Consider the following 24,727-nt stretch of genomic DNA (forward strand, 5'->3'; position numbering starts at 1 on the left):
ACTTGCGTTGCACACGAACTGCAGTGATTTGAGCTGGTGGAAATGTGAGATAAGGCCAGCGACCAATCACAGGTCGTTCCGGCTGCCCTCGGAACACATGCGGATATTATTAATACAAAAAGGGAAAGAGTCACCAATAGGATTGTATTTACAATTTAATCTCGATTTTTCGTATTTCATCAGCTCGTATATTCAAATACATGCTAGATCAAGTGTGGATCATACGTGCTAAGTCACGATGTAGCATAAACCAAAGCATGAAATGGTTTACAAATGCTGTGGTTGCCAAATTCTGGCAATACGTATAGTCAAGAGATCTTGTATGACTACTGTACATCACCCTCACCCAGTTGACAGCAATTTATTAGTTAAAACTCATAAAAAGCATGCATTGTTAATTGATTAAGCCTGTATACATTTTAAATTTTCCAAGACATTGAATACGGCAATATTTAAAATGTGGTATAAACTGAATGATCAACATGATGTACAGTCGCTTCTTACAAGTATTCCGGATGGATAGCATGTCCGTAATATAATCATATGTATATGTGTACATGTTACGTATCAGTAATATATTTGAAATTGCAGAGGAAGGATCGCGCCCATTAATTGCGTAGCTTTTTTATCATACAGCCTTGATTATCCAACATAAGAAATTTTCATGTCACAAGTTTGCACGCTCTACTGTCCCTATTGCCCAATGAGATATGAATCTCTTTTTTGAACCAATTATGTCATTTAGACTAGCTTATTTGTCTTCAGGCCAAACGTCGTAACCAAATGTATCCTTCATATTCACAAACCGAACATGTCGTCCTTCTGCAACTTTTTCAATCGCTGCAAAGTCCTCGTCACTCAAGTCTGGAATGATGAAATTGCTCTCAATGCGACTTGGGGTTGAGCTTTTAGGTAGCACAACGTAACCTCTCTTTAGCCCCCAAGCTAAGAGAACCTGAGCAAGGCTATAACCACCTCGATCCGCAACTGCGTTGAGAGTTGGGTTATCCCGCACCCGCTCACCAGTTGTTGGCACCTGATTCTGTGAACCCAGGGGCGAGTAGGCCTCAGGCAAGATTCCGTTTTGAAAGCAGAACGATACAAGCTCTTCGTTGGGTAGGAAAGGATGAATTTCAATCTGGTTGGCTGCTGGCTTTATTCTTGCGAATTGCAGAAGCTGCTTCAGTCCTGGGATAGTCCAGTTGGATACGCCGATCGCCTTCACGAGGCCACTGTCAGCCAGTTCCTCCATTGCTCGCCATGTTGGCTCAGGATTTTCTGTCAAAGCCCTGTTGATGACGTATTTCCCGTCCGGGCCTAGCTTCACCGTCCTGTCTGCATTCTTTTCGGCCGCAATTGGCCAATGCACAAGGAATAGATCAATGTAGTCAACCTTGAGGTTTTCGCATGAATTCTTGGCGCTCCACTTCACATCCTCCGGCTCGTGAAGATGGTTCCAAACCTTTGTGCAGATAAACAAATCCTGGCGGGTGACATCGGGTCGGCGAGCAAGAAAATCTCTTACTGCGTCGCCAACCTCGTCTTCATTGTGATAAAACCACGCACAGTCAAGGTGCCGATATCCGACGTCCAAAGCCTTTGTAACAGCTGCGTATGTCTCGCCCTTGGCCCCCTCATTGGCAAAAGTACCAAAACCAACAGCAGGTATTTTGGCTCCGGTGTTGAGGGTATAGGTTCTCGAAGAAAGGGTCTTTTGGCTTGTGTCTGTCGCCATTGTGAAGCCTTATCTCGTCACTGAGAAAGCGAGGTAGTCTCAGGTAGGTTGAACGAAGTTATTGTCCCTTCCGCGTATTAAGCCGATATATGGCGAGAAGATATCGTTATCGTTGCGGATTCTTTAGATAAAGGATATCCAACCCCTGGCTAGTAACGTGGATCAGTTTCTGAACTCGTCGTTTCTTATAGAATAATCCCTCTTAGCGGTGAGATCAAAACGCTCAAAAGCTCAGCAGCTGAGGTACTGATGCTATAAAACTTATCCACAATGATGCGACTCAACGAAGATTGCCCACAATAGTGGAATTGCTTCTGTAGCCAAGAGGGTTTGTTACCCACTTTAGTCGTATCTTATGACGCAAGAGGCGGGTAAAATATGGCTCCTTGAGAACTATAATAAAAGATCTACATTTTTTTTTTTTTCACGAAGTTTTGCCCCTAGGTGATATGCTGATAGCCAGAGACAATAGACTTCGGCACGTGCTGGCGTGCCATTCTGTCCACATAGTTTGACGAATGCCATGATCTGAAACAGCCACAGTAGACCCGCATTCTCCATCTTTCCGGGCTTGTTTGCGCCTCAGCCATGTTATCAACTGGAGCCGGCCCATCCGACTGGCCCATACAGCGGCTCCACATTTCGAAATCTCTTACACCGAAATCAACTTCTTGGTGGAATTGTGCCCACCGATAGGATAAGCGGTGGATAAGACGAATGTTAACTATGCCGACTGAGTGCCGACGATGACGACGTTCTCCTTAAACAACAGGCAGAATTCACTTTCTATTGGACTGACTTGGTAAATGTGGCACAGAGAGTGGTCCTCGGAAAATGCTACAACAACGGTGACAAGGGGAGAGAGAGTGCGGATTTGAGGCGACCGGTGTTTTCATATGAGAGCGATGACATCAGAGCTGAATCATGAACAAACCTTCGTGTGTAGACCGGTGTATCTTGCGATCGGAAAACAGCTCTACTGACTCCACTCTTTCAATGGGCGAGATATTCTATATATGTTCTTCCTCAGCCGGGTATTAAAAGAAGAATTCTGTGCTGTCAGCAGATGTTGAAATCAAATTACACATCATCTTTTCTCCATACATCATAACCACCATGGCTACATTCGACGATGCCGATTTTGGCGTGGAGACGCCCACACAGCCTGTCCAGAGCAGCCAGCCAAATGCTGCCGGCGATCATGTAGCAAGTGCAGCTCATGCTGGGGCTCTGGCTATTCCAATGTCACCAACCTCGTTGTCTCATGATGCGATTGAGATACCTGCCACAAGGTCTCCTCATGCCGATGCGTCAAAGTATATGCACAATCTTTCTCTGTCGCCCTCAATGAGAGATAGAAGGGCTTCTCGAAATTCTTTTGGAACCTCTCTCCCCATTCCACGTTCCAAAAGACAGTCTCGTCTTAGCTCTGTCCACCACATCGACCGAGATGCTGTTTTGGGATCAGGCGTAGTTCCTATCCAACACACAAGGGACATCTTGGCTGCCCAAATCCAAGACATATCGGCAGATAAAGCTAAGAAAGCCAAGAACATGGCATTTGTCTTCGATATTGATGGCGTATTGGTGCATGGCGATCGGCTGATCCCAGAGGGAAAGAGAGCACTAGAGATCCTGAATGGAGATAACGAGCTCGGAATCAAGATTCCTCACATATTCTTGACCAACGGATCAGGCAAACCAGAGCTGGCCCGCACGCAGCAGCTCGCCAAGATCTTGCAGAATCCTGTCAACACAGAACAATTTATCCAGTCGCACACTCCAATGCGCGCTCTGGCAGAGTACTATAGCACAGTGCTGGTAGTTGGTGGCGAAGGATATCGCTGCCGAGAAGTTGCCGAACAGTATGGATTCCGCGACATCGTGGTGCCAAACGACATTGTCGCATGGGATACTACAATCGCGCCTTACCGTGTCTTCACAGACGAAGAGCGTGCTAGCTCACGACCTCGTGATTTCTCCCAGACCAACATTGAGGCTATCCTTGTTTTCTCCGACTCAAGGGACTACGCCACCGACATGCAAATCATCATTGATTTGTTACGATCTGAGGATGGTCGACTGGGCACTATTGCCGCCGACCCAGTTTCTCAGCGGATCCCCATCTACTTCTCACAAGGCGATATGCTCTGCCCTACTGAACATCCCATTCCTCGTATGAGCCAAGGTACATTTAGAATCGGTCTCGAGGCTATGTACAAAGCGCTCACAGGAGTTGATCTCGAACGTGTGGTGTACGGAAAGCCTGAGATGGCCACGTACAAGTATGCTGACGAAGTCATCGCATCATGGATGGAGCAGCTGCATGGCGAAGAGCGTATCCCTGAAAACATCTACATGGTTGGCGATAACCCGGCCTCAGACATTATCGGCGGCAACATGTATGGCTGGAACACATGCTTGGTGCGTACTGGCGTATTCCAAGGCGGCGAGAATGATGAATCCAACCCAGCCAATTTCGGCGTCTTCCCCAATGTGCTGGAGGCTGTGAAATCTGCCTGCCGTAAGGAACTTGGAGAGTCGTTTGGTTTTGAGTGGGATGACCGCGTCAATCCTGTGCTGCACGGCTCCAAGCATGTTGCGTCGGCAATTGAGTAAATGCGCTACTATGCGATATGGACAAAAATTGCTTGAAATTTCGAAATGGATTTATGAAATGGAATGGACTGGGGCATTTTATGCCAACAAAAAAAAGGAATAGACATCATAGCGACATTGATAAAGAGTGGCATATCTTTCATATATGTCACAATTAAGTGCCAAGGCAGGCGACCGCCACCTGGCTGGTTGTATTTATTATTGAAAAGTTACATAGTATTTCTCATAGACTAAGCTTCGCATCTGATCACTACTCAGAATATACCACAGCTTATCCAATCACCAGTTTGTTTTATGTAAACGTGTGATCCTGCCTGCTCCTTTTTAAAGTGTCAAAAATATGGCGACAGATGAGAACAGAGAGAAAACAAAAAGCGAATAGGATTGCCATCAATTCTTAATGATACCTAAACGAAGTGGCAAAACACAATGAAGTGTGGGTGTAACAGCTAAATGCTTTGAGCTGCAATGACTGCATGGCAAGTTAATACTTGACATTCTCATGAGAGATTGAGGATGAAAATTTCTCGACGCAAAGCATTTTTTAATGTTGCGGAATGAGCAGTATAGTTATTTAATATAAGTATGCATCATAAGAAATATACATTCCATTTTATTACCATGTATAAAAGTTTATGTACCTACCTATTTAGTTAAATTTAGGTGGCAAAGATATTACTAAAAGTAGGGCGAATGTAATGAATTGACATTTTAAACCCTTGTAGGATAAATGTATTAAACAGAGAGTTCGAATATAACGTTGTAGTTCATAAGTAGCTCCATTGCCCAAACTCTACGTAGCGAACGCGGGATCTGAACCTACCGTCCTTATGCCCAGATAGAATTTTTTTAATATAACTAACTGACTCGGTGTACGTTAATAGTACAACAAACAAATAAACAATAACGAGCCCCAGTTATGAACACTACTAGTGTTCGCTCTATTTATAGATCCAATCATATAAGGCTGGGGAAGATCATGAGATTGGTGGATCTCGGCATTACCAACGACTTTGTACTGTAATGCATTAATGTTTATTCATAGCACCTCACGTTAAGGTACTTTTTTTTTTTCTCTTTACAACCAAGACTCTAGTAGTTCGCTGGTAAAAGTTCACACTTATCCTAAAACTCTCGAGACATTATGCACTTTTGAAGCTTTATGGACATGGCTCAAGTTTCGACTCGCCTTCCGGAGCTTGATGAGTTGCCCTTATAATGAAGATAGTGATTAAACGGATAAGAAAGAAAACTGTGAATATATTCTGAAAACAACGCCATGCTCCTCTATACAGTGAATCAGGAGTTTCATTTGATGCAGAAGTAATTTGCCCTTGTAAAATTGAACATTCTTGCCTTTTTTCTATTGCTTTTTTCTTTTCTTTTTAGTTCTTTATTCGTGACGTTGGTAGTTAATAGCAAGCGGCAAGTGAACTAGTCCCATTTTTTTATTCAATACGTACGGAGTACTATATACAGTATTTCATGATTCCACCTTTTACTTCGTAACTGTGTGCTACCCCTCTTCAAAATATTAGTGATCATTTATTATGGACACACTCTAGGTAATATTTACAGAGTCTCATTTGACGAACCCCCTACTCTGTTCTGCTAGTAAGCACGGCAGTTACTAGTTGCCCGTAAAGCTCCTGTAAACGCTCTTAGAGGTCTTGCAAAGTCATATGTTTCGACCTAGAATGACCAGTGCGGTGCACACCATTGCAAGAGCCTGGTTAATTTGACGACTAGCTGCTTTCTATGTGCGGCTAGCTCTGCGAACTAGTATAATCGGTGCCCTGGTCAGTAAAGAGTATGGTAATCCGAGCTTTATCATCCAATGCTCCATACCACATTCCGTGTTGGTTGCGCAATTAACTCCTCTAACTGCTTCTTTTGGATACAGTGAGTTACCGCTCTAGGACATTTAGTTTACAGCGTTCAGAAACTTCGGCGAATTGCATAGATGCATAACCTAGCCATGGAAACATTTTGAACGTACATTCTAGCTGTAAAGACATTCAAAGCATCTCTCTAGCCATTATTTGCACATACAGCATGAGCATTGGCGGCAACCGCGATTTAGTTTTGAATCCCGATCGACCTACTGCGTGAGAACCACAGCCTTGGCAATTCACAGGGCAGAGCCGGGTACTGGAGCCCCTGTGACAAGACTAAACGCTTTCAATGAAATGTACATGCCCAGCCACAACCCCTTTGTATATTACGAGTACACTAATGTTGGGCGCCGACTGCGATTGACGCACTCCTCAACTCCCAATAATCTCTTAAATGTCCGATCCTGGACTCCGATTGCTCCGTTTTTCCCGTTTATCCATAAATTGGCTTATTGTTATGCATCTATGAACTAGTAAGATTGCGAATTGCCCGTTTCGCAAAGACTAGTGCCATTTAGTGTCTATATAATATACACAAGCACAAAAAGCAGTTGAAAAGGAGGAGAGATATCCACTCTACGGAGCAGTTTTGAAACTATACGTAACAGTAAGCTTAATCAGATTCTTAATTAGGCTAGTAAATGTTTACAAGCGTCAAGTTAATAATAGAGATCCTGTGCTAATCGGGCCGTCGATTGTTGTGCAACAGCCATTGGTGTTAGTGTAATACATGCTAGCCCATACAAGAATTGCATCTGAGCTAGGTATTGAACTATTATAGGCTGCCATTAGAGCACGCAGTCAAAGGTGTTTGACAGCTAAGAGTTGTTCCACAACGACTTGGGTCAAGTTTCTACGTATAAGTCGATGTAATTCCCAGCAACCGAGTTAAATAATTCCCTATCATCACCGACAAGTCTTGGGCAATTTCCACAGCCAGCGCCAAAATGCGATACTCCCTTGTTGCCCCGGCTCTTCTCGCCGGCGCCGCCTACGCCTGGCTTCCTCAAGATCGAGACCTAGCGGCTTTCAACCAAACGGCTCGCTTTGAGCAGCTCGGCAAGCGATTTAAGCCTACGCTGCCAAGTGGTGTCTCAAAGATCAGAGGTGTTAACTTCGGTGGTAGGTTCATATGCGATCAATATCTATAATAAAATAGGCCACTTACATGGGATTTTAGGCTGGCTTATCTGTGAGCCATGGATGATGCCTCACGAGTGGAATGTCAATATGAAATGTAACGGCGCTCTATCCGAGTTTGATTGCATGCTCAATAACTATATGGGCAGCAACCGTGCCGCCGGCAATAAAGCGTTCCAGGATCACTGGGCCAGGTGGATCACTCCCAATGATGTTCAAAAGGTTCATGATGTCGGCCTAAACACTATCCGTATCCCCATTGGTTATTGGTCCTACACACCTATCGTTACCACTGACAGCGAGCCATTTGCTGATGGTGATCTCATGCTCCCATACCTCGATGCGGTAGTGCAGAAGGCCGCTAATTTGGGAATGTACGTTATCATTGATCTCCATGGCGCGCCCGGTGGTCAGCAGCAAGATCCTTTCACAGGTCAAAATCCTAACCCTGCTGGCTTCTTCAACGACTACCAGTATGGTCGCGCCTATCAGTGGTTGGCGTGGATGACGAATCGTATCCATACTAATTCGGCATACTCCTCTGTTGGTATGATCGAGGTACTCAACGAGCCTGTTTCTACACACGATGGAGCCCGATGGCCTGCCCCGGGTGAAGACCCTGGTTTAATAACCGACTACTATCCTAACGCACTGAAGGCTGTCCGTAATGCTGAGGCTGCCCTTGGTATTCCCGACAGCAAAAAATTGCATGTGCAATTTATGTCCGCTAAATGGGACTCTGGTGACCCTCAATGGAACAGTGATGTGGCCAATGATCCCATAACTGCATTTGACGACCACAACTACATTGGCTTCGGCGTTAGTGATAATGGCAACCAACAGGCGCTCATGCAGAGCGCTTGCACCGACTCTCGCCTTCAGGGAGGCGAGACCTTTGAGATTACTGGTGAATGGAGCATGACATCAAATGTTGCTTGGCAAGATACCGACTTCTTCAAAAAGTTTTGGACTGCCCAGCAGCAGATGTATGAAGTTCCCGGAATGAGCGGATGGATCTACTGGACTTGGACGACTGAGCTGGGTGATCCCAGATGGGACTACCAAAACGCTACTCAGCTCGGCCTTGTCCCCACCAATGCTGCTGCCCTGCAAGCAAATGTTTTCCAGGATGTCTGCCAGCCATGGAGGTAGAAACTGCAATAGTTCTGTTACATCGCTGGGAAATTTCTTTAGCAATGTACATCTATTCATTAGCCGTTAGATATAAGTTATTCCGTAAAGGAAATTGACTATAAACACGATAGGTTACCAGTGGCGTCTTGACAGTATCTGGGCTATATTTACTTTATTTTAACAATTGTATATATTTTTACTGCATAGCAGTTACTCTTCATGAATAACCTCAAAATTTAAGACTTCTTGAGTAATACATTTATGGCAATGGCCTTTTCTGTTTTCTCTATAGTCTCAGGCACAATTGCTAGTAAACATAAGATTGTTTTATTCACAATGCGTATTGATGGTGTATCTAATTCCGTTTTATAACGTCAAAATCAATACTAAGATGTATTTAAGTTATTACTACACTCCTTCATCTGTATAAAACTCCCATACTAGTTGAAGTAATGTCGAATTTTGGACAATATGCCATCATCTCCTGATGTGATGCTAAGTCTTATGCCTGACCTCGCGCAGCATTCTGTAGATCGTCATGAGGGTATTTTGTTTCACAATATTCTCCAGGAATACGATTTTAAAGGATTAGTAGCTGTTCATGACGCTCTATGAGCGAGAATATAAGCCCAGAGACTAATGGTAGTTGTTCCAGCAATTTGTTGGGTGAATTCTAGCTGCGACATCTTTATCTGCGAATCAATGCAAAGCTCTGTCATTTTCCTCACAGTAAGCTACTCCAACTCCTATTAATATAATTCGCTGAGGAGCCTAAGCTCTAGTAAAGGATAGTTAGAGGAAGAAACTGCTTAGTACCTGAATCAATGGCGTAGATTTTGGATAGCTAGGAGGTACTGTATATAACGATGGGCTCCAGTATCCGTAATAAGGGCGATTGCTAGATTGCCAACTTCTGGGGGTTTGTTGAGGTAAATTACAACCCCAATGGTCAAATAGTAGATCTGAAGCCACCTGAGGATTTCCTTCCACATAATGAGATTGGCCAATACCCAAAGCGCCTGTCCATAACATGGCAGAAGGTTCTTGATATCGTAACAGATAAAAAATAGAGGCACAGTTAAATGCGACTAAAAACCTTGCAGTTGTTCATGCTTGGCATATTTCACCAAAATGATTGACAATCATCGAGATCTCCACTGTTATATGGCAATAATACTATACAGGATGAGACCAGAGGAACATTGGCCAGGTTTTTTGAGCTCACAAATAATTAAACTATTACTACTCAACTGAGGAAAGACAAGACGTGTGTGATTCAAGGTCAATTATTCTTTTTCTTTTTTTCTTTTTGAAAAAAGTATTATCGCTAGGCATATCTAGAATCTAGCAATATGGCTTTGTAAACTGTTACCACATAGGCCGTTTACAGGTTATCCGGTTTTAAATGATCACTGATATTCAAGGTGACCAACCAGCAACATTTCCCCCTCTCAAAAAGAAAGTAAATAAAAAAAATTAGGAAAAAAAAAAGTAAAATAAAAATGAGGCTCTGGCGTCGAGCCTGGTTAAAATTCCTTACTAGCGATGCCGTCGGAAGATACAATACTGATTGACTGCGTGGTTCGTAATAAACCCGAAATTGTAGTCTTCTAGTACCCAGAGGCATGCGCCGTCAATTTCAATCTCAATATGGACCAAATCTAAGACACCAGCGATTTTCGAATGTTCAATTCGGAATGAATTTGTTGCTGGATATACTAGATACTTCCGACTTTCTGAAGCGAATCGATCGTGCAACCAAGTACATATATTACATTTGCGCTACATTGGGTAGGCGGAATCAGAAATGCCAGTTCAAATGCCGCATCTCTAGTCTTAGAGGCTGTAATTTGTAGATTGGCCTTGACACTTTATTAAGATTTGGATAATAGCATTAATATTTAGGAATTTGTCCCGAAACAGTATTTTGCCCCAGTTCGGGGATAGTTCGAAAATTTACCTCTCACCACTGAGCAACTCCAGGGGCGAGATCAGGCATATGCCGCTTTCGCCGCTGAGGCTATTACTCAGTCTGCCGCATCAGTTCTTAGCGGCAGCCTGGTAGGGTCCCCGGTGTCTCCGCTTAATGACGAAGACGAAGTGGGGAGAGAATATAATCATTGCTGTGCGGGGCGCCTTCAGACAGGCGAAGATGAAGAAAATAGTCTACCCGTATCTTGTTGGACAGGGGAGTTGGTCATGGTTGCCGCAGACTACGAGTCGGCATTAAATTAGCAGTGCATACTTTTCACACACTTTTGGAAATACAATCCGCTTCTTCTCTTTGCGCGCCCAGTATTTGTCGGTCGTCAACTTACTAGGACGTCACTACTTTCTGCTATATACCCTGTAGATCCGCTTGCTCTAAAACAGACTAGGTATTATAAATCATTTAAGTTGGCTGTCAACGCTACGAAGTCGCATGAGTATATATATAGAGCGCTCCGAAGCCGAATCCTTTCTGATATTCATTGCTATTCTGTTCATTCCAATAAGCTATATATCTCCATTGTTCATTTAACATCTCATCGCCATCATCATGCCGACTGCAACTTTGCACTACTTCAACCTGGGAAGCCTTGGGCGGGGTGAAATTGTCCGGTAATGACGTCCAGTGCACAACTATACATTGGCGGGTGCTGATTCGCGATATAGGGTATTCTTGCAAGAGCTTAACATCGATTATGAGGATGTATTATACACCTACGATGAAACCTGGCCTTCTGTCAACAAAGCCAAGGGCGTTAGCTTGACTGGAACGCTACCGATCTTGGAGATTGATGACCAGAGGCTCTACCAGGTACGTGCGCTCCCGATCTTCCGAGAGCCGCATACAGACTGTGCTCAAGCGCCCGGTTATACTAAATATCGATACTAGCATCTTGCCATTCTTCGATATCTATCCCGCCGTGCTGGCGCATATGACGGCGAAACAAATCATGAGAAATACCTCGTTGATGCGGCATCTGACGTCTACAATGATTGGCGAGTAAGTAACAGATATTCATAATTATTACGGGACGAATAAATTTGGCTCACACAGTGCTTCTAGACCGGCTGGGTCACCCAGCTAACCGCCAAGTCGCCCGACTACCAAGCCACACATGTCGACAAATTCCATCGCCTGTTCACTGATTACTATTCGCGGGACACCAGTGGCCCCTATCTCTTGGGTAACAAGCCAACCTATGTTGACTTTGCCGTCTTTCAGGCTCTCGACAACGACGAATGCATTGGCTGTGCTCCTGTTAGTTCTCCCTTGATATTTCTTATTCGCTTCTGTTACACCAATTGTCACGCCATTCTAGCACTTCATATAAAATCCATTTACTTAGGTGTTTACTTTAAACTTGTGCACTAGTGCTGACAAACGCCATTAGAACTCGCTGTCAGAGCCACTGACGAAGCTGAAGGAGGCCATCCTTGAGCGTCCGAATGTCAAGAGCTACTTGGCTGAGCGAGCTGCTGCTAAATAGCTGCTGTGACCGCTAAAAAAAAAATGCCTATCTTCTTTATATAAAAAATAGCCTTACATATTTAAAATCCAGCGATCCATTTCTGTTGTCCATCTGCGTAGAGCGAGTGAGAACATATTTCCATCCGAAGCAGTGTCATCTTGTTGCTGGGGGTTGCTAGTAGGTGTCGCATCCACATTTCCAGAGATTTTCGTATCGGGAAAAACTTGTTCTTAGCATTTAGTTTAAAGTTTCATAGATATTGGAGTATAATGTCTAGAGCTGCCGCGTTATTCGCACAAAATAAACATGGAGACTATTTAATGGCTCTTCTAGCGGAATAAGTGCGGAATGAAGAACCATAATTAGCTATACGGGTATGTAGGTACATGTATGTTTATTGGTAGCCTCGTGAATTAGAAAAATACTGAGGATTTGCGCAATAATATTGCGCCGATAGGTTCGACGTTAGTCTCTGAACATGAGCGTTAATGAAGCGGCCGAAAAAAAAGGTGCACGTAAAAATATCACTATTGTAGATATAACACGACTCCGTCTGCAAGAGGTGTATTAATTTGAAGCTAGGTATTCTACTTGATACGGAAGAGAAAATAGTAATCAGTACCATATCACCAGTCGTAAGATTGGCGAGTTTTCATTTTGGCACCTTACTGTGTGCCATTGTGCTTTTTTTTTTTTTTTTTCACTTTTCTGGGTAACTGTTCACTTCCGGCCTTGTTACATCAGCTAGAACTCAAAAACACTCCCAATGCGAATATTAATTTTCTTGTGCTCTAAAAAAACGTGGTAAGAGTTTTTTTAAAAGCTCGTCCAAGGAAGTGTTATAATCTACAATGGGCTTGGTCCGTATAACATATCTTTTACATACTGACTGTCATATCTGGCAAGGATATTATGAAATTACTTCATTAGAACGCCCATATAGATACTCCAACGTCTGTCCATTAGTGACGCTACTTGATGGTGTGGAGCGATGCTACAGATATCACTCATGATTGTCGGTGGGATGCAAACTTTTGCAGGGATTGCATTTGGAGTAAGTCGCCTAATTTCGAAGAATATTTGACTAATTATGAAGATATATCGTTTCCGAATAGAGTTACCATATATTTCTAGAGTAGGATTTCTATGAGTGGCTCACATATTTAAGAAAAAAAGAAGAGAGAAAAAACCATGTGTAAGAACAAGATATTAGTATAATGATCTGAAAGTTACAAAGACAAACATCACTAAATTCCTTAGGCTGATAATCACTATTCATCAGGGACAGTATCTTGAATCCCTGTTAGACTTAAAATCGTGGAGAAATTGCTTGGCAGCTAATTTGAGAATAGTCTCCAATTTCGTCAGCTAGTGCCGATGAGTAAAACCATGGTTGTATTCCAAGCAATCGGAACTTTCTTAAAGCACTATTCTTTGAAGTTTAGGTACAAGGAAAATAATGCATTGCAGCATAAATCACTAAATACGTTGCGATATTGAAGAGATGGTTTGTCTAAGCATACGCAACGTGTCCAGCATGCCAAAATAAGCAGCAATATCCTGAACTCTATGCATAGGGCGATGCTCAAATACATACCAATAAAATACCCTACGATCATCATGGACTTATTAACTCGTGGTATGTACAAGAGCAAAGTTTCTTCCGCTGTGGTGTTTATTATTGCCAGTATTAGTATTACATTGTGATCTACTGTGTAAGATGCGGCCACTTTATTTGAAGATGCGGCTGGGAATAATTCACATGAAGTTCATGACATATAATAACCGACGGAATCCCTACGGTAGCTATCCAACGGAAACGACGCCAACAATAGCGCTTGAATAGCCTTTTAATGTCATCTTACTAGACTATCATAGGAAGCCAAATGAGCTCTAGTCGGATTGTTAGAAGAAAGTTGTTAGATGTGGTCGATGTCTGCGTCATGGCCAACGCTTATTTAATATACGCTTATTTAATATAATAAAAACGCACTCGATAATGAACTCGTAGTTGATTGCTACCAATAAAGCAAGATACTTAGATCCTCATCTTCGTTATCATATATAATACTCTTTAACTTTAAACTGGCTGCTCACCAAAAAAGCCTTGTGAGCTTGTAATATGATTGTCGCTTAATTCCATCTCGGAATAGGGGTCAACATAGACTAAATGGTTTGACAATAGTAATTTTTATTCCCTCATATCGCACCTGGCTCGCATATGATTATCTGCTATTTATGTCTCCAGACTGTTAAACTCAATTGTGATGGCTGTACTGCAGAAGTGTTCATAGCGTCGTCATTAGGCAGCCCTAAACGTACAGGTAAGCTTTATGTTACTTATGGAAATCGGAGTATATACGCAGTACAAGTGGTGAATTACAAAGAAAAGAGCATAGACTATTGGTTTGTAATAAGCCGCTTTTGGATACAGCATTAGTTATGCTCTATTGGAATGTAAATAGTATAGGTATGTAGATGAATTCTCTTATAACGTAAGCTTACCCGTAGTCTTACACCGCTAACTTCCCTGGATCTGAAGCGGATTTGGATTTGGATTCGGATTCGGATTCGGATTCGGAATCTGTATTATTAGTCCATCGTTATGTAAGGGGGAGCGCTGCGGATCTCTCCGCACGCTCTCGACTCCCCAAATTGCAAAGCGCCATCTTCCCCGCATTGCCCATCTGCTTCGTGCCCCTCACTAATAATGGCCAAGTAGTGGCTATTTGCCGTCATCAATCGTCTTACGCCTAGGAAGGCAATTCATAATTCCGATCTTCCCTTATTGTTTCGGCTATTATAAACCTATAAGAAGCTCGATCACGTCTGTCCTTTTTTTCTTCGGCATGAGTATACTTTTTTGGTCTTGAAGATATTCTACGAGTCTTATTCATCTTGGCGTTGAAAAGAGAGATTCGGAAAATACAAGAGTATTAACAGATATTCCAATGTGCTAGGCTACTGGCCAGTAGCATACATATAACTCTACCATGGCCTATCAAGTCCTAGGTATAGCGATCATCGCTGTCATCTTCGTTCTAATCAAGTCCCTCAACGCAACTGATGCCCCGAAGATCAAAGGCATACCTGAGATCCCTGGTATTCCTATCTTTGGTAATTTGCTTCAGCTTGGCGTGGATCACGCTCGAGTTGCGCAGAAATGGGCGGCAAAGTACGGGCCTGTTTTTCAGGCTCGCCTCGGAAACAGGGTGCGTATTTCTCAATTACAAAGCATAGCTTAGCTAACATCAGTCTATTGAACAGCGTATTCTTTTCGTGAATTCTTATGAGACAGTAAAGCATTTCTGGATCACCCACCAGTCGTCGCTCATCTCTCGGCCTACCTTCCACACCTTTCATTCAGTAGTATCCTCATCTCAGGGATTTACAATCGGCACCTCTCCCTGGGACGAATCTTGTAAACGCCGCAGAAAGGCTGCCGCTACGGCATTGAACCGCCCAGCCGTCCAGTCTTATATGCCTATTCTCGACCTCGAATCTACTGTGAGCATCAAGGAGCTCCTTAACGACTGTAGGAACGGCTCACAGGATGTGGATCCCAGTCCATACATGGCACGATTCGCGCTCAATACATCGTTGACCTTGAACTATGGATTCCGCATTGACGGCAACATTAACGACCAACTCTTGGCGGAGATTACGCATGTCGAGCGCGAAATTTCCAACTTTCGATCAACAAGCAACAACTGGCAGGACTACATCCCTCTCATGCGCATCTTTGGCAAGAAGAACAGCAAAGCAGAAGAATACCGTGTCAGAAGAGACAAATATTTGACTGACATGCTCAATGATCTGAAAGAGCGAATTGCTAATGGTACTGACAAGCCATGTATCACGGGAAACATCCTCAAGGATCCAGAGGCAAAACTCAACGAAGGTTAGTGCTACCGATATAAATTTTTTTCGTCATTTTTGAAAGCATCGGCTAAATCGTACTTATACGTATAGCCGAACTAAAATCTATTTGCTTAACAATGGTTTCTGCCGGCTTGGATACAGTCCCTGGTAATATTATTATGGGAATGGCATACCTTTCCACCAAAGAGGGCCAGGCAATTCAAGCAAAGGCTCTACAGGCCATTCAAGATGTATACCCCAATGGAGATGCCTGGGAGAAATGTCTTGTTGAAGAAAAGGTTCCTTACGTCACTGCACTGGTCAAAGAAACACTCCGCTTCTGGACTGTTATTCCCATTTGCCTTCCTCGTACGAACATTAAAGATATTCCCTATAAGGATACTGTTGTCCCCGCTGGAACAGTTTTCTTTATGGTAAGTACTACTGATATACCACCACAGTCAATGACTATCCGCTTGGATGCAAAGGTTGGTGCTTACAGTTCTCTTAGAATGCTTATGCTGCCGATTACGATGAATCTCGATTTAAACTTCCCGATCAATTTATTCCCGAGCGATTTTTGGAAGACACAGAGATTGGTACACCGCATTACGCTTATGGAGCAGGCTCTCGAATTTGTGCCGGTTTTCACCTCGCCAATCGAGAGCTATATACGGCATATATTCGACTCATCACCAGCTTCCAGCTTGTCCCGTCCGATGATCCTTCCCAGGCTCCAATTATTGATTCCATTGAATGCAATGCCATGCCCACTTCATTGACAACAGATCCAAAGCCATTCAAGATTGGGCTGAGGCCTCGAAACGAAGCAAAGACTAGAGAGTGGATCGCAGCAGCAGAGGCGAGGACCAAAGATTTGTAATTGTTTTCGTTAATAGGCGAACGCTTGTGTTATTACTTGTGTAAAATGGGCTTTTTAAACAAACTTGGAATTGGACATGTCATCTAGAATATCTTTGGAATTTATTACTCTATGAATGAATTAGACCACAGCCAGAAGAGACTTGTTAATATGAAATCGTGCGGCTAATATGAAAACGCCGGAGACAAGCGCAAGCGCGCCAGCATAAAACATAGCAGGTCGGTACGCGTTTAAGCCACCATCAGTACCACCGAATGCTTCCAAGATGTAGCCCGCGATTGGAGCGCCCTGCGTGTGAATGGAGAGATTTTGTCAGACGATGTCTCCAGTCTTGAAAGAGAGCATAGCTTACCAGGAGATAGCCGCCAACCCAGCCGGTTACTACCATACTCATAGCGATGGCCACTCTAGCACTACCAAACACTTTGCTGATAGCAGTTGGCATGGTGGAGAAAAAAGCTCCATTAGCAGCACCATTGATGATGACAAAGGCAATGAGCGGTCCCAGTTTCGTGGAAGTTGGCCAAATTGCAAGCATAGTGATAGCAGTCAAGACCAACGACACAAGAACAGTATTAATCGAGCCAACTTTATCGGAAGCAAAGCCTGAGAGGATGCGGCCAGCGGCAGAAGACAAGCTGAAGCCTGCAACCAAGCCGGCACCAACGTTGGGCGAGAAACCCAGTGATCTAGTATATAATGGGATAAAAAACGGCGGGACAAACAGAGGGAAAGTTCCAATCGCACTGCCGATGAAGATGAGCACAAATGTTGGAGATTTGAACAATTTCCTAAACAGCGGTTAATAACTTGCGATTCCATTACCCAAAGATAGATAGCTATTCAACTTTTTTACGCAGCTTACCATTCAATGAATCCTCGCCTCTCAACCGGTGTTCTCTCCTTCATAAGCCAGGCTGCCGGGAGGCCTGTAGCAAGAGTCATGAGTCCGAGGATGCGGTACGCCCACGCAGTGCCCAGTTTTTGGATTAAAGAATCTAGAGCAAAGCTGACTGCAGCGCCTCCAAACCCGCTTCCAGCGAACATGAATCCATTGGCCAGGCCCCGTTTGGCACTGAAATATTGCGATGGAACTGTAGAGATGACCTGGTTTGCATTCAAGGTTAGCTTCAAGAGGTTCATTGGCCAGTTCCTTAACCAATGCGTTATGTTGAAGTAGTATGCCGAATTATGTGCGTGTATATCGTAAAAGTGGTAAATAATCGGAGCAGACTTACGGCGAAACAAAGACTATGTGACTACTACGTTAATCATCTCTCCCAAGGCATTCCCTCTTCAATTGTAGGGCTGCACATTAAAGCGCAGTGCATCGCGTTCGTTTTGCTCTCACCTGACTCCTACCCCCATAACTATCCCCGACGTGAAAAACAGCGCGCCAACATTGTGAACTGTGAAGCTGCTCAGAATCTCGCTGCCGCCCATACACGCTGCGCCCAGCATTGCTGCTGCGCGGACTCCGGTTTTTCGCACCACCAAGGAGTTGACAATTGCCAATGCCGAGATCAGCGCTGCCTGCAGCGATCCCACAAAAGAGAGAACAGCCGGATCAGCCAAGCCATCGGCGACCAAGGCGGTCTGCATCACGCCCCAGGCATATGTCGTGCCGAGTGACCACCAAAGCAGAACGAAGCCGCCCGCTACGATGACCCAGCCGTATCCGCCTTCCGGGGCCGTCGAATCAGCCTCTCGCGACGCCTCGAGGACATGATCGGTCACGGTAAATGTTTTGGAGACCTCATTTTTTCTGCCGTTGGGGTTGCGCAAGCTCCCTGCGTGACTGGAAGCAGGGCTCGTGGCGAGCTCGATAGCGGTTGTGGTCGAAGTCATCAGATCCGTGAAGCAGCAGCGTCATCGACGGGCGAGGAACGTGGATGCGCCGTGGCCTGGCTCTTATTTAAAAGCAGCTCCGAGTTTCTCGCTGGATTCCTTAGGAGAGACAGGTTTCCATCTCTGCTAAGATTCTGCGAGGTTTTGCAAATATGTCAATAAGTGAATAATAGTGGGGTGATTGTGCTTGTCGCTGGAAGGCGTTTTTTTTCTACAATTCGCTACGCCGGAGGATTGACGCCTCGCGCGTATGCATACCTACATGTAGGTACATATCTGACAATCCTCTGAGATAAGACCAGGCACTGGCACGTTATGTATGTATCCCTTTTCTTCCTTGTGATTTCTTGATAACGTAATTTGTATCTGGCTTTGCTACCCTTCGTTTTCGTTCTGGTCTTTTATCTTTCGCGTATGCCGTATGCCAACGCATGCATTGTGACAAAATCATGCTGCATCGCACTGTAGTTCAGAAGACCGCAATCAGAGCCATGTATTCGCGGGCTTGTACCGTCCATGTTGATTTAACCCATGTGCGTTGAGCTTAATTTAACAGCCCGTAAATATAGTGTACGTAGATGCTATCATCGTAGCCAATAGGCCCCGCTGGCGTAAATTGGCGGCTCAAGACAGCAGCTTGGCTGGCCCAATTTAATTCAGCCATTGGTGGTCTCCGTGTTTGGATTGAATGGAAGCTAAAAACAAATCGCCAGCGACAAAATCACAGGCCTCCCAATGTTTTACATGCAGCTACCTGAATGAACTTAACTGAGGTTTATTTTTAAACAGGATGTCTTCGACATACATAGTTTCCCAATTTTAGAGGACTGAGGAAGCCGTTGTCGTCTGCTTTGATTTTAAGACATGGAGCAGAGCTCGCTGATCTTTACCAGATTTTCACATTTGGAGAATATGACTGCTCGTCATGTGTTCGCGTCATGGGCATCAATATTCAATCCAACGGGTGGGTAGATGTTACATTGTAGGTAGTGCGTCACGTCTCTTCTGGGACATGTGGACAGGCATCACAAACTCTAACACTCACTCGCCATCTACTTCGGTTATTAATGCCGACGGGAATGAATATCGTACGTCAAAGCACATAGCTCCAGGCGCAAGAACGTCATGGAATCCCATTCTACCCCCTCAAAGCCGCCCTGTTGTAAGTTTATATTGACTAATAGCGCCGCAAAACGTTCGCGTTCTCGTACGACGTCAATGATGGTGCGAGAATGGAGACCATCCCAGGGGTATTTCGAGAAGCTACCCTATGAATGAAACGTGGAAGGGCACAGTTCTTGGATTCTTCTATAAACTCACAAAGGAATACGTGGTGGTAGTGAGGATTTGATCTGATTGGACATTGCGCAGAAATTGAAGTAGCACTTCGTATTCTCAATACATTATTGCTGCAGTATGAATGCGCATATAGTTGTAACACGAACCTGTCGAGAAACGTTTGATAATGGCCGATTAGCCGTGGCCATGTCAAGTGTAACCCTAACAGCGAGCAGCTTGGCATTAATTTCAACGAGCTGCCGGGCGGGGATAGCGGAGTATATTCAAGAAATAGCACCCTATCTTGCTCCACTCTCCTCAGACCAATCTGTCTTGCTCGCAGTTCTAGATCTATACTCTCAGACAGCTGTTTCTAGCGGCATTGACCCGGCTGAATGTTATTCATGCGATGCAACATAGACCACGAGCTGATTTACAGGTCATGTCACGTACACAATGTAGGACAAAGAAGCCGATGATCCCGACATGTTCCACAAGTAAATACTAAAACAGGTGCGATACTGTATGTGCCAGTCACTGTCCGTTTATAGCTGTACACATTAAAATCTCGTGTCATTCATATCCCGAAGCGATGGAAGGCAAAACCTGGGGTAGTCCGTCCCGAGAATAACTAAGTTCGCGTTTAGCATGCTTATACGGACTACCGCTAGTACATGTACCTTGTAGGGCATGCATGCAAGCGGTCATGAGGAGGCAGCAATACCCGGTCAGTAGATACTATCTCCGTAGTGTCGGCAACTGTCGAATGTTTCGCAGCACGTACCTTTTCAAGACGTCATTTCAGCTCTTGATTGGATCGGCAAGCAAAAGTGACCAACATTTTGGCGCAGGGAGACTAGAGGGGGCATGAGGCAGATCCACACCCATCTTGAGAGCGGGGAGCCAAAGGTGTTGGTGTAGCATTTTTTTTTTTTTAGCAAGGGCTGATGCAAAATGATTCGCCGCTGGTTCGCCCTTGAAAGCTCAAGTCACGCTGAATTTAGCCATGCTCTGCTTGCTTTGTCTTGGATGTTCATTTAATGCGGACGCGGTCATGTTTGCATGGGTGTAGACTCGTTCACAAGAGATGAAAGAGAGAGGGGTAAATTAGACTTGACGCAAGGAAACACACCCATTGTAACGTGTGTATCGTGAGGCAACAGCATCGGCGTCGGCCCTTAGTGTTTTGCGGCGGAGAATACCCGCCGCTCTTTTGGAGGCTCATATAGATAGGAGTTGGTAGGCATAAAGTACATATAAAAGCAGATTGCCGTCTCAGGAATTGTCTCAATCTTCAGAGGACGAGTGAAGATATACTGCAGCGAGTCATCAGATCATAATCAGATAGCAGCGCAGCCATCTTACATACCCCCAAATCTCTTCGTTCTATTCAAAATTTGTTAATAGTCGGTTACTCACTCTAACTACCCTTGTTTATATCATGGTACATATATCAAATTTCATTCTAGCGGCATTACCTGCTGCTTTTGCTCTCCCTTCAGCGCCCCAGCATGAACTTGAGAGCAGAAGTGCAGATGTTGCTCAAACTGAGGCCCACTGGGCAAACCAAGCCTCAGCCCAAGGCCGACATTTTTGTTACATAAAACCAGATGCCAATGGTGGCGATGATGCTCCAGCTATTATGGATGCTCTCAATAACCAATGCAACTCCAAGAGCCTTGTCATATTCCCAGGCCCTGTGTATAATATACAAACAAATATGACAACTTTGGATCTTCAGGATGTTGTAATCTATCAATTTGGCCGCATGCTGTGGAGCACCGATATCGATTACTGGCTTTCGGTATCTATGCCGGTTGGTTTCCAAAATCAGAGTACGGTTTGGTACTTTGGAGGCCATAACGTGATTTGGGATGGCTGGGGTGTCGGTACTCTGGATGGCAACGGCCAAGTATGGTATGACTGGGCAAAGGACCAAGGAAATCTGGCCCATAGACCGATGAACATCAACTTCCGCACTCTCACAAATTCCGTCATCAAGAGGCTACGCTTTGTTCAAAGTCAGATGTGGACGATGGCCATCACGTACTCCCAATACGTGGATCTGGATGATATCTACGTTAACAGTACCTCAACAAGCCAATATAACACCCTGAATACCGACGGCTGCGATACCATCTATTCTGATAGCATAACTTTTAGGAGATGGACCATCTCCAATGGCGATGATGCCATTGCCCTGAAGATGAATTCCAGCAATATTGCTGTCTATGACAGTTACTTTGAGAATGGACAGGGTATTGCCATAGGCTCCATGGGCCAATACAATGGCGAGTATGAGCACCTGGAGAACTTTTATGCCAGAAACATCACTCTCAAGAATACAGCTCACGTCTCCTATTTGAAAACATGGGCTGGTATCTCGAGAGGTTATCCCCCCAATGGTGGCGGTGGCGGACTCGGTGTGGCGCGAAACATTACGATTGAAGATGTGAAGCTGATTGGCGGACGACAACAGCCATTATTCGCATGGCAATGTGAAAACTATTCTGGATTCGCTGGACAGGACTGTGACTCTTCTTTATTCAAGATCGAGGACATTACTTGGAACAATATCCAAGGAACCGTGGGACCTGGAGTGACGGAAGCAGTGTATCTCCAATGCAGCAAGGCTGCTGGAGGCTGCGATAACATCAAAGTGACAAACTTTGACGTTACCGTCGCGAGCACTGGTAATCCGCTAGTTGTTTGGGACTGCTTAAATGTCAATAGCCCCGAAGGATTCACATGCACGGAATCACAATCCCCGAAACTGAGTCCTGATGAGACTGGTGGCCACGGCGTTGATAACTAATAGACTGCGGGGCCTCTAAATTTTGATACTCAAGACCATTTGAGCTCTTGATCATCGCCTACGGTGATACCTGTATATTTATATCCACTATATAGGTACTGATAGCCATTTAATTTTACACTGTAATTTTTTTTTACCCTCTATGACATTATAACATTACAATGATGCTGCTGCATTATAGAGCAGAGATATCAGTTACTCCTCAGTCAATGCATCTATAACCGATTTCCCATGTTAACATGCACAGCTTTGGACTGCGAATACGCTTCCAGGCCTGCCTCTCCTAGCTCTCTGCCGATACCACTCTGCTTGACGCCTCCGAAGGGCACTCGGGGATCGCAATCTTGGCTGCTGTTGACCCAAACCATCCCAGATTCGATCTCAGCTGACACACGATGAGCCCTTTCCAGGTCAGTAGTGAAGACGGCAGCTCCCAGGCCGTAAATTGAGTCATTAGCCAGTTCTATCGCTTCTTCTTCCGTCTTGAATTTTAGGATAACAACGACAGGGCCAAAGATCTCTTCTTGGTAAATGCGCATCGAAGTATTTACTTCGGTGAAGACGGTGGGAGCGATGAAATATCCCTTGCCTTTGTCTCCAATTGAGAGGGCATGGCCTCCAGTAGCGATCTTGGCGCCTTCTTTTTTTCCAATTTCGATATACTCCAGTACTCTATCGTGCTGGGCCTTGGACACCTGTGGACCCTGATATGTGTCTTCCGCCCACTGGTGGCCTACTTTGCTCGTCGTGCTTACAGTTTCAAGGAATCTCTTCACAAAGTCGTCATACACCTCGTCTTGAACTAAAATTCGAGACGTAGCTGTGCAGATTTGTCCTTGATTGGACATGATTCCTAAGTGAGACCATTTGGCGGCCTGGTCCATATCGGCATCTTTGAATACCAAAAGGGGTGATTTACCTCCAGTTTCGAGAGTGATATTCTTCAGCGTCTTGGCCGCAGTTGCCATAATGCTTGAGGCGGTGGCTGTTGAGCCCGTAAAGGCGATTTTGTCGACCAAAGGATGATTCACCAGAGCAGAGCCAGCGTCTTTTCCCCAGCCATTAATGAAATTTACAACTCCAGGCGGGAAGCCCGCCTCTTTAATAAGCTCTCCGAGGACAAGGATACTTAATGGTGTTTGCTCTGCAGCTTTGAGCACCACCGTGTTGCCACAAGCAAGGGCAGGCCCCAGCTTCCAGGTAGCCATTGATAAGGGGAAATTCCATGGGATGATCTGGCCAACAACTCCAATAGGCTGGCGAAGAGTGTACGCAAACTTTTGATGATTTGTGCTGATGACTTGTCCAAAGAATTTGTCACAGAAGCCAGCATAGTACCGTATCACTGCCACAGCTTCGACAAGGTCTATGTCCAACGCGTCGCAATAGGTTTTACCTTGAATGCATGTCAGCGTTGACTCCTTATTATTATAAAGATACTTAAAATAAAAAGGAGATGCACAAAGTTCTTATAATTCACACTGAAAACGAATGAACTTGGTGACTTACCGTTATCCCACGCTTCGATTGTCGCAAAGAGCTCCTTCTTTGCCTCCATTAGATCAGCAAGGCGCCACATCAGCTGGCCTCGTTCAGAGCCTGAAAGTAGTTTCCAATCGGGTGACTTCAGAGCTCTCTTTGCGGCCTTTACAGCTTTATCTACATCCTCGGCACTGGCAGCATGAACGCTAGCAATAACTTCTTCGGTGCTATTGCAGTCAAGTTAGTCAACCAACAGTCAGACATCGACCTCTGGGTGCTGCTTACGCTGGGTCAATAGTAGCGATTGTCTCGCCATTGGATGATGCAACAAATTCATTATCAATAAATAACCCAACAGGCTGGCTCCATTTGACACCATTTGGTGCAGCGAGGTCAACTGAGGGCACAGTCATGGTCTGGTTTGATGGGTTGTGCGGCGTGTATGTGAGATGATGGTAAATTCTGCTTTACGAGATGGAATGAACGGGAAAAGATATATATATACAAACGGTTATCGCAAGTTGATGTTGATATATATCAGCAGGTCGGATTCCGCGGCGAGCAGTGGCATTTACAAGG

At 44.6% G+C, this 24,727-nt stretch overlaps 8 protein-coding genes across 8 annotated transcripts; 5 read left to right on the plus strand and 3 right to left on the minus strand.

Annotated features, from left to right (window-relative positions):
- Positions 1 to 492: 492 nt before the first annotated feature.
- Positions 493 to 2,153, minus strand: GGI43DRAFT_407804 (NADP-dependent oxidoreductase domain-containing protein). Its single transcript, XM_083206287.1, has one exon. The coding sequence runs from the start codon at positions 1,733 to 1,735 to the stop codon at positions 752 to 754; it is 984 nt and encodes a 327-aa protein (XP_083059447.1). The 5' UTR covers positions 1,736 to 2,153; the 3' UTR covers positions 493 to 751.
- Positions 2,154 to 2,326: 173 nt separating this feature from the next.
- GGI43DRAFT_407805 (HAD-like domain-containing protein) lies at positions 2,327 to 4,633 on the plus strand. Its single transcript, XM_083206288.1, has one exon. It carries the CDS (start codon positions 2,852 to 2,854, stop codon positions 4,352 to 4,354), a length of 1,503 nt encoding a protein of 500 aa, XP_083059448.1. The 5' UTR covers positions 2,327 to 2,851; the 3' UTR covers positions 4,355 to 4,633.
- A 2,433-nt stretch (positions 4,634 to 7,066) lies between these two features.
- GGI43DRAFT_407806 (glycoside hydrolase superfamily) lies at positions 7,067 to 8,774 on the plus strand. Its single transcript, XM_083206289.1, has 2 exons — positions 7,067 to 7,371; positions 7,430 to 8,774. Exons 1-2 carry the CDS (start codon positions 7,197 to 7,199, stop codon positions 8,539 to 8,541), a joined length of 1,287 nt encoding a protein of 428 aa, XP_083059449.1. The 5' UTR covers positions 7,067 to 7,196; the 3' UTR covers positions 8,542 to 8,774.
- Positions 8,775 to 10,704: 1,930 nt separating this feature from the next.
- GGI43DRAFT_407808 (glutathione S-transferase) lies at positions 10,705 to 12,439 on the plus strand. The gene is made up of 5 exons (XM_083206290.1): positions 10,705 to 11,124; positions 11,179 to 11,323; positions 11,402 to 11,512; positions 11,576 to 11,770; positions 11,904 to 12,439. Exons 1-5 carry the CDS (start codon positions 11,063 to 11,065, stop codon positions 11,997 to 11,999), a joined length of 609 nt encoding a protein of 202 aa, XP_083059450.1. The 5' UTR covers positions 10,705 to 11,062; the 3' UTR covers positions 12,000 to 12,439.
- Positions 12,440 to 14,654: 2,215 nt separating this feature from the next.
- GGI43DRAFT_407813 (cytochrome P450) lies at positions 14,655 to 16,801 on the plus strand. Its single transcript, XM_083206291.1, has 4 exons — positions 14,655 to 15,193; positions 15,249 to 15,882; positions 15,954 to 16,276; positions 16,354 to 16,801. Exons 1-4 carry the CDS (start codon positions 14,975 to 14,977, stop codon positions 16,723 to 16,725), a joined length of 1,548 nt encoding a protein of 515 aa, XP_083059451.1. The 5' UTR covers positions 14,655 to 14,974; the 3' UTR covers positions 16,726 to 16,801.
- Positions 16,802 to 16,845: 44 nt separating this feature from the next.
- Positions 16,846 to 18,573, minus strand: GGI43DRAFT_423551 (major facilitator superfamily domain-containing protein; the record flags this gene model as incomplete). The annotated part of the gene is made up of 5 exons (XM_083208257.1): positions 16,846 to 17,013; positions 17,078 to 17,516; positions 17,591 to 17,832; positions 17,964 to 17,976; positions 18,077 to 18,573. The coding sequence occupies 5 exons, from the start codon at positions 18,571 to 18,573 to the stop codon at positions 16,846 to 16,848; spliced, it is 1,359 nt and encodes a 452-aa protein (XP_083059452.1).
- A 2,554-nt stretch (positions 18,574 to 21,127) lies between these two features.
- On the plus strand, positions 21,128 to 22,802 carry GGI43DRAFT_407822 (glycoside hydrolase family 28 protein). The gene has a single exon (XM_083206292.1). It carries the CDS (start codon positions 21,293 to 21,295, stop codon positions 22,664 to 22,666), a length of 1,374 nt encoding a protein of 457 aa, XP_083059453.1. The 5' UTR covers positions 21,128 to 21,292; the 3' UTR covers positions 22,667 to 22,802.
- GGI43DRAFT_78320 (aldehyde dehydrogenase domain-containing protein) lies at positions 22,774 to 24,640 on the minus strand. Its single transcript, XM_083210300.1, has 3 exons — positions 24,434 to 24,640; positions 24,176 to 24,375; positions 22,774 to 24,062 (listed from the first exon to the last, which is right to left on the minus strand). Exons 1-3 carry the CDS (start codon positions 24,559 to 24,561, stop codon positions 22,882 to 22,884), a joined length of 1,509 nt encoding a protein of 502 aa, XP_083059454.1. The 5' UTR covers positions 24,562 to 24,640; the 3' UTR covers positions 22,774 to 22,881.
- Between the last annotated feature and the right edge of the window lie 87 nt (positions 24,641 to 24,727).

Source organism: Trichoderma evansii, assembly GCF_050947405.1.
Source record: "Trichoderma evansii strain SZMC 28006 chromosome Unknown GGI43scaffold_13, whole genome shotgun sequence".
Classification (NCBI taxonomy): domain Eukaryota; kingdom Fungi; phylum Ascomycota; class Sordariomycetes; order Hypocreales; family Hypocreaceae; genus Trichoderma; species Trichoderma evansii.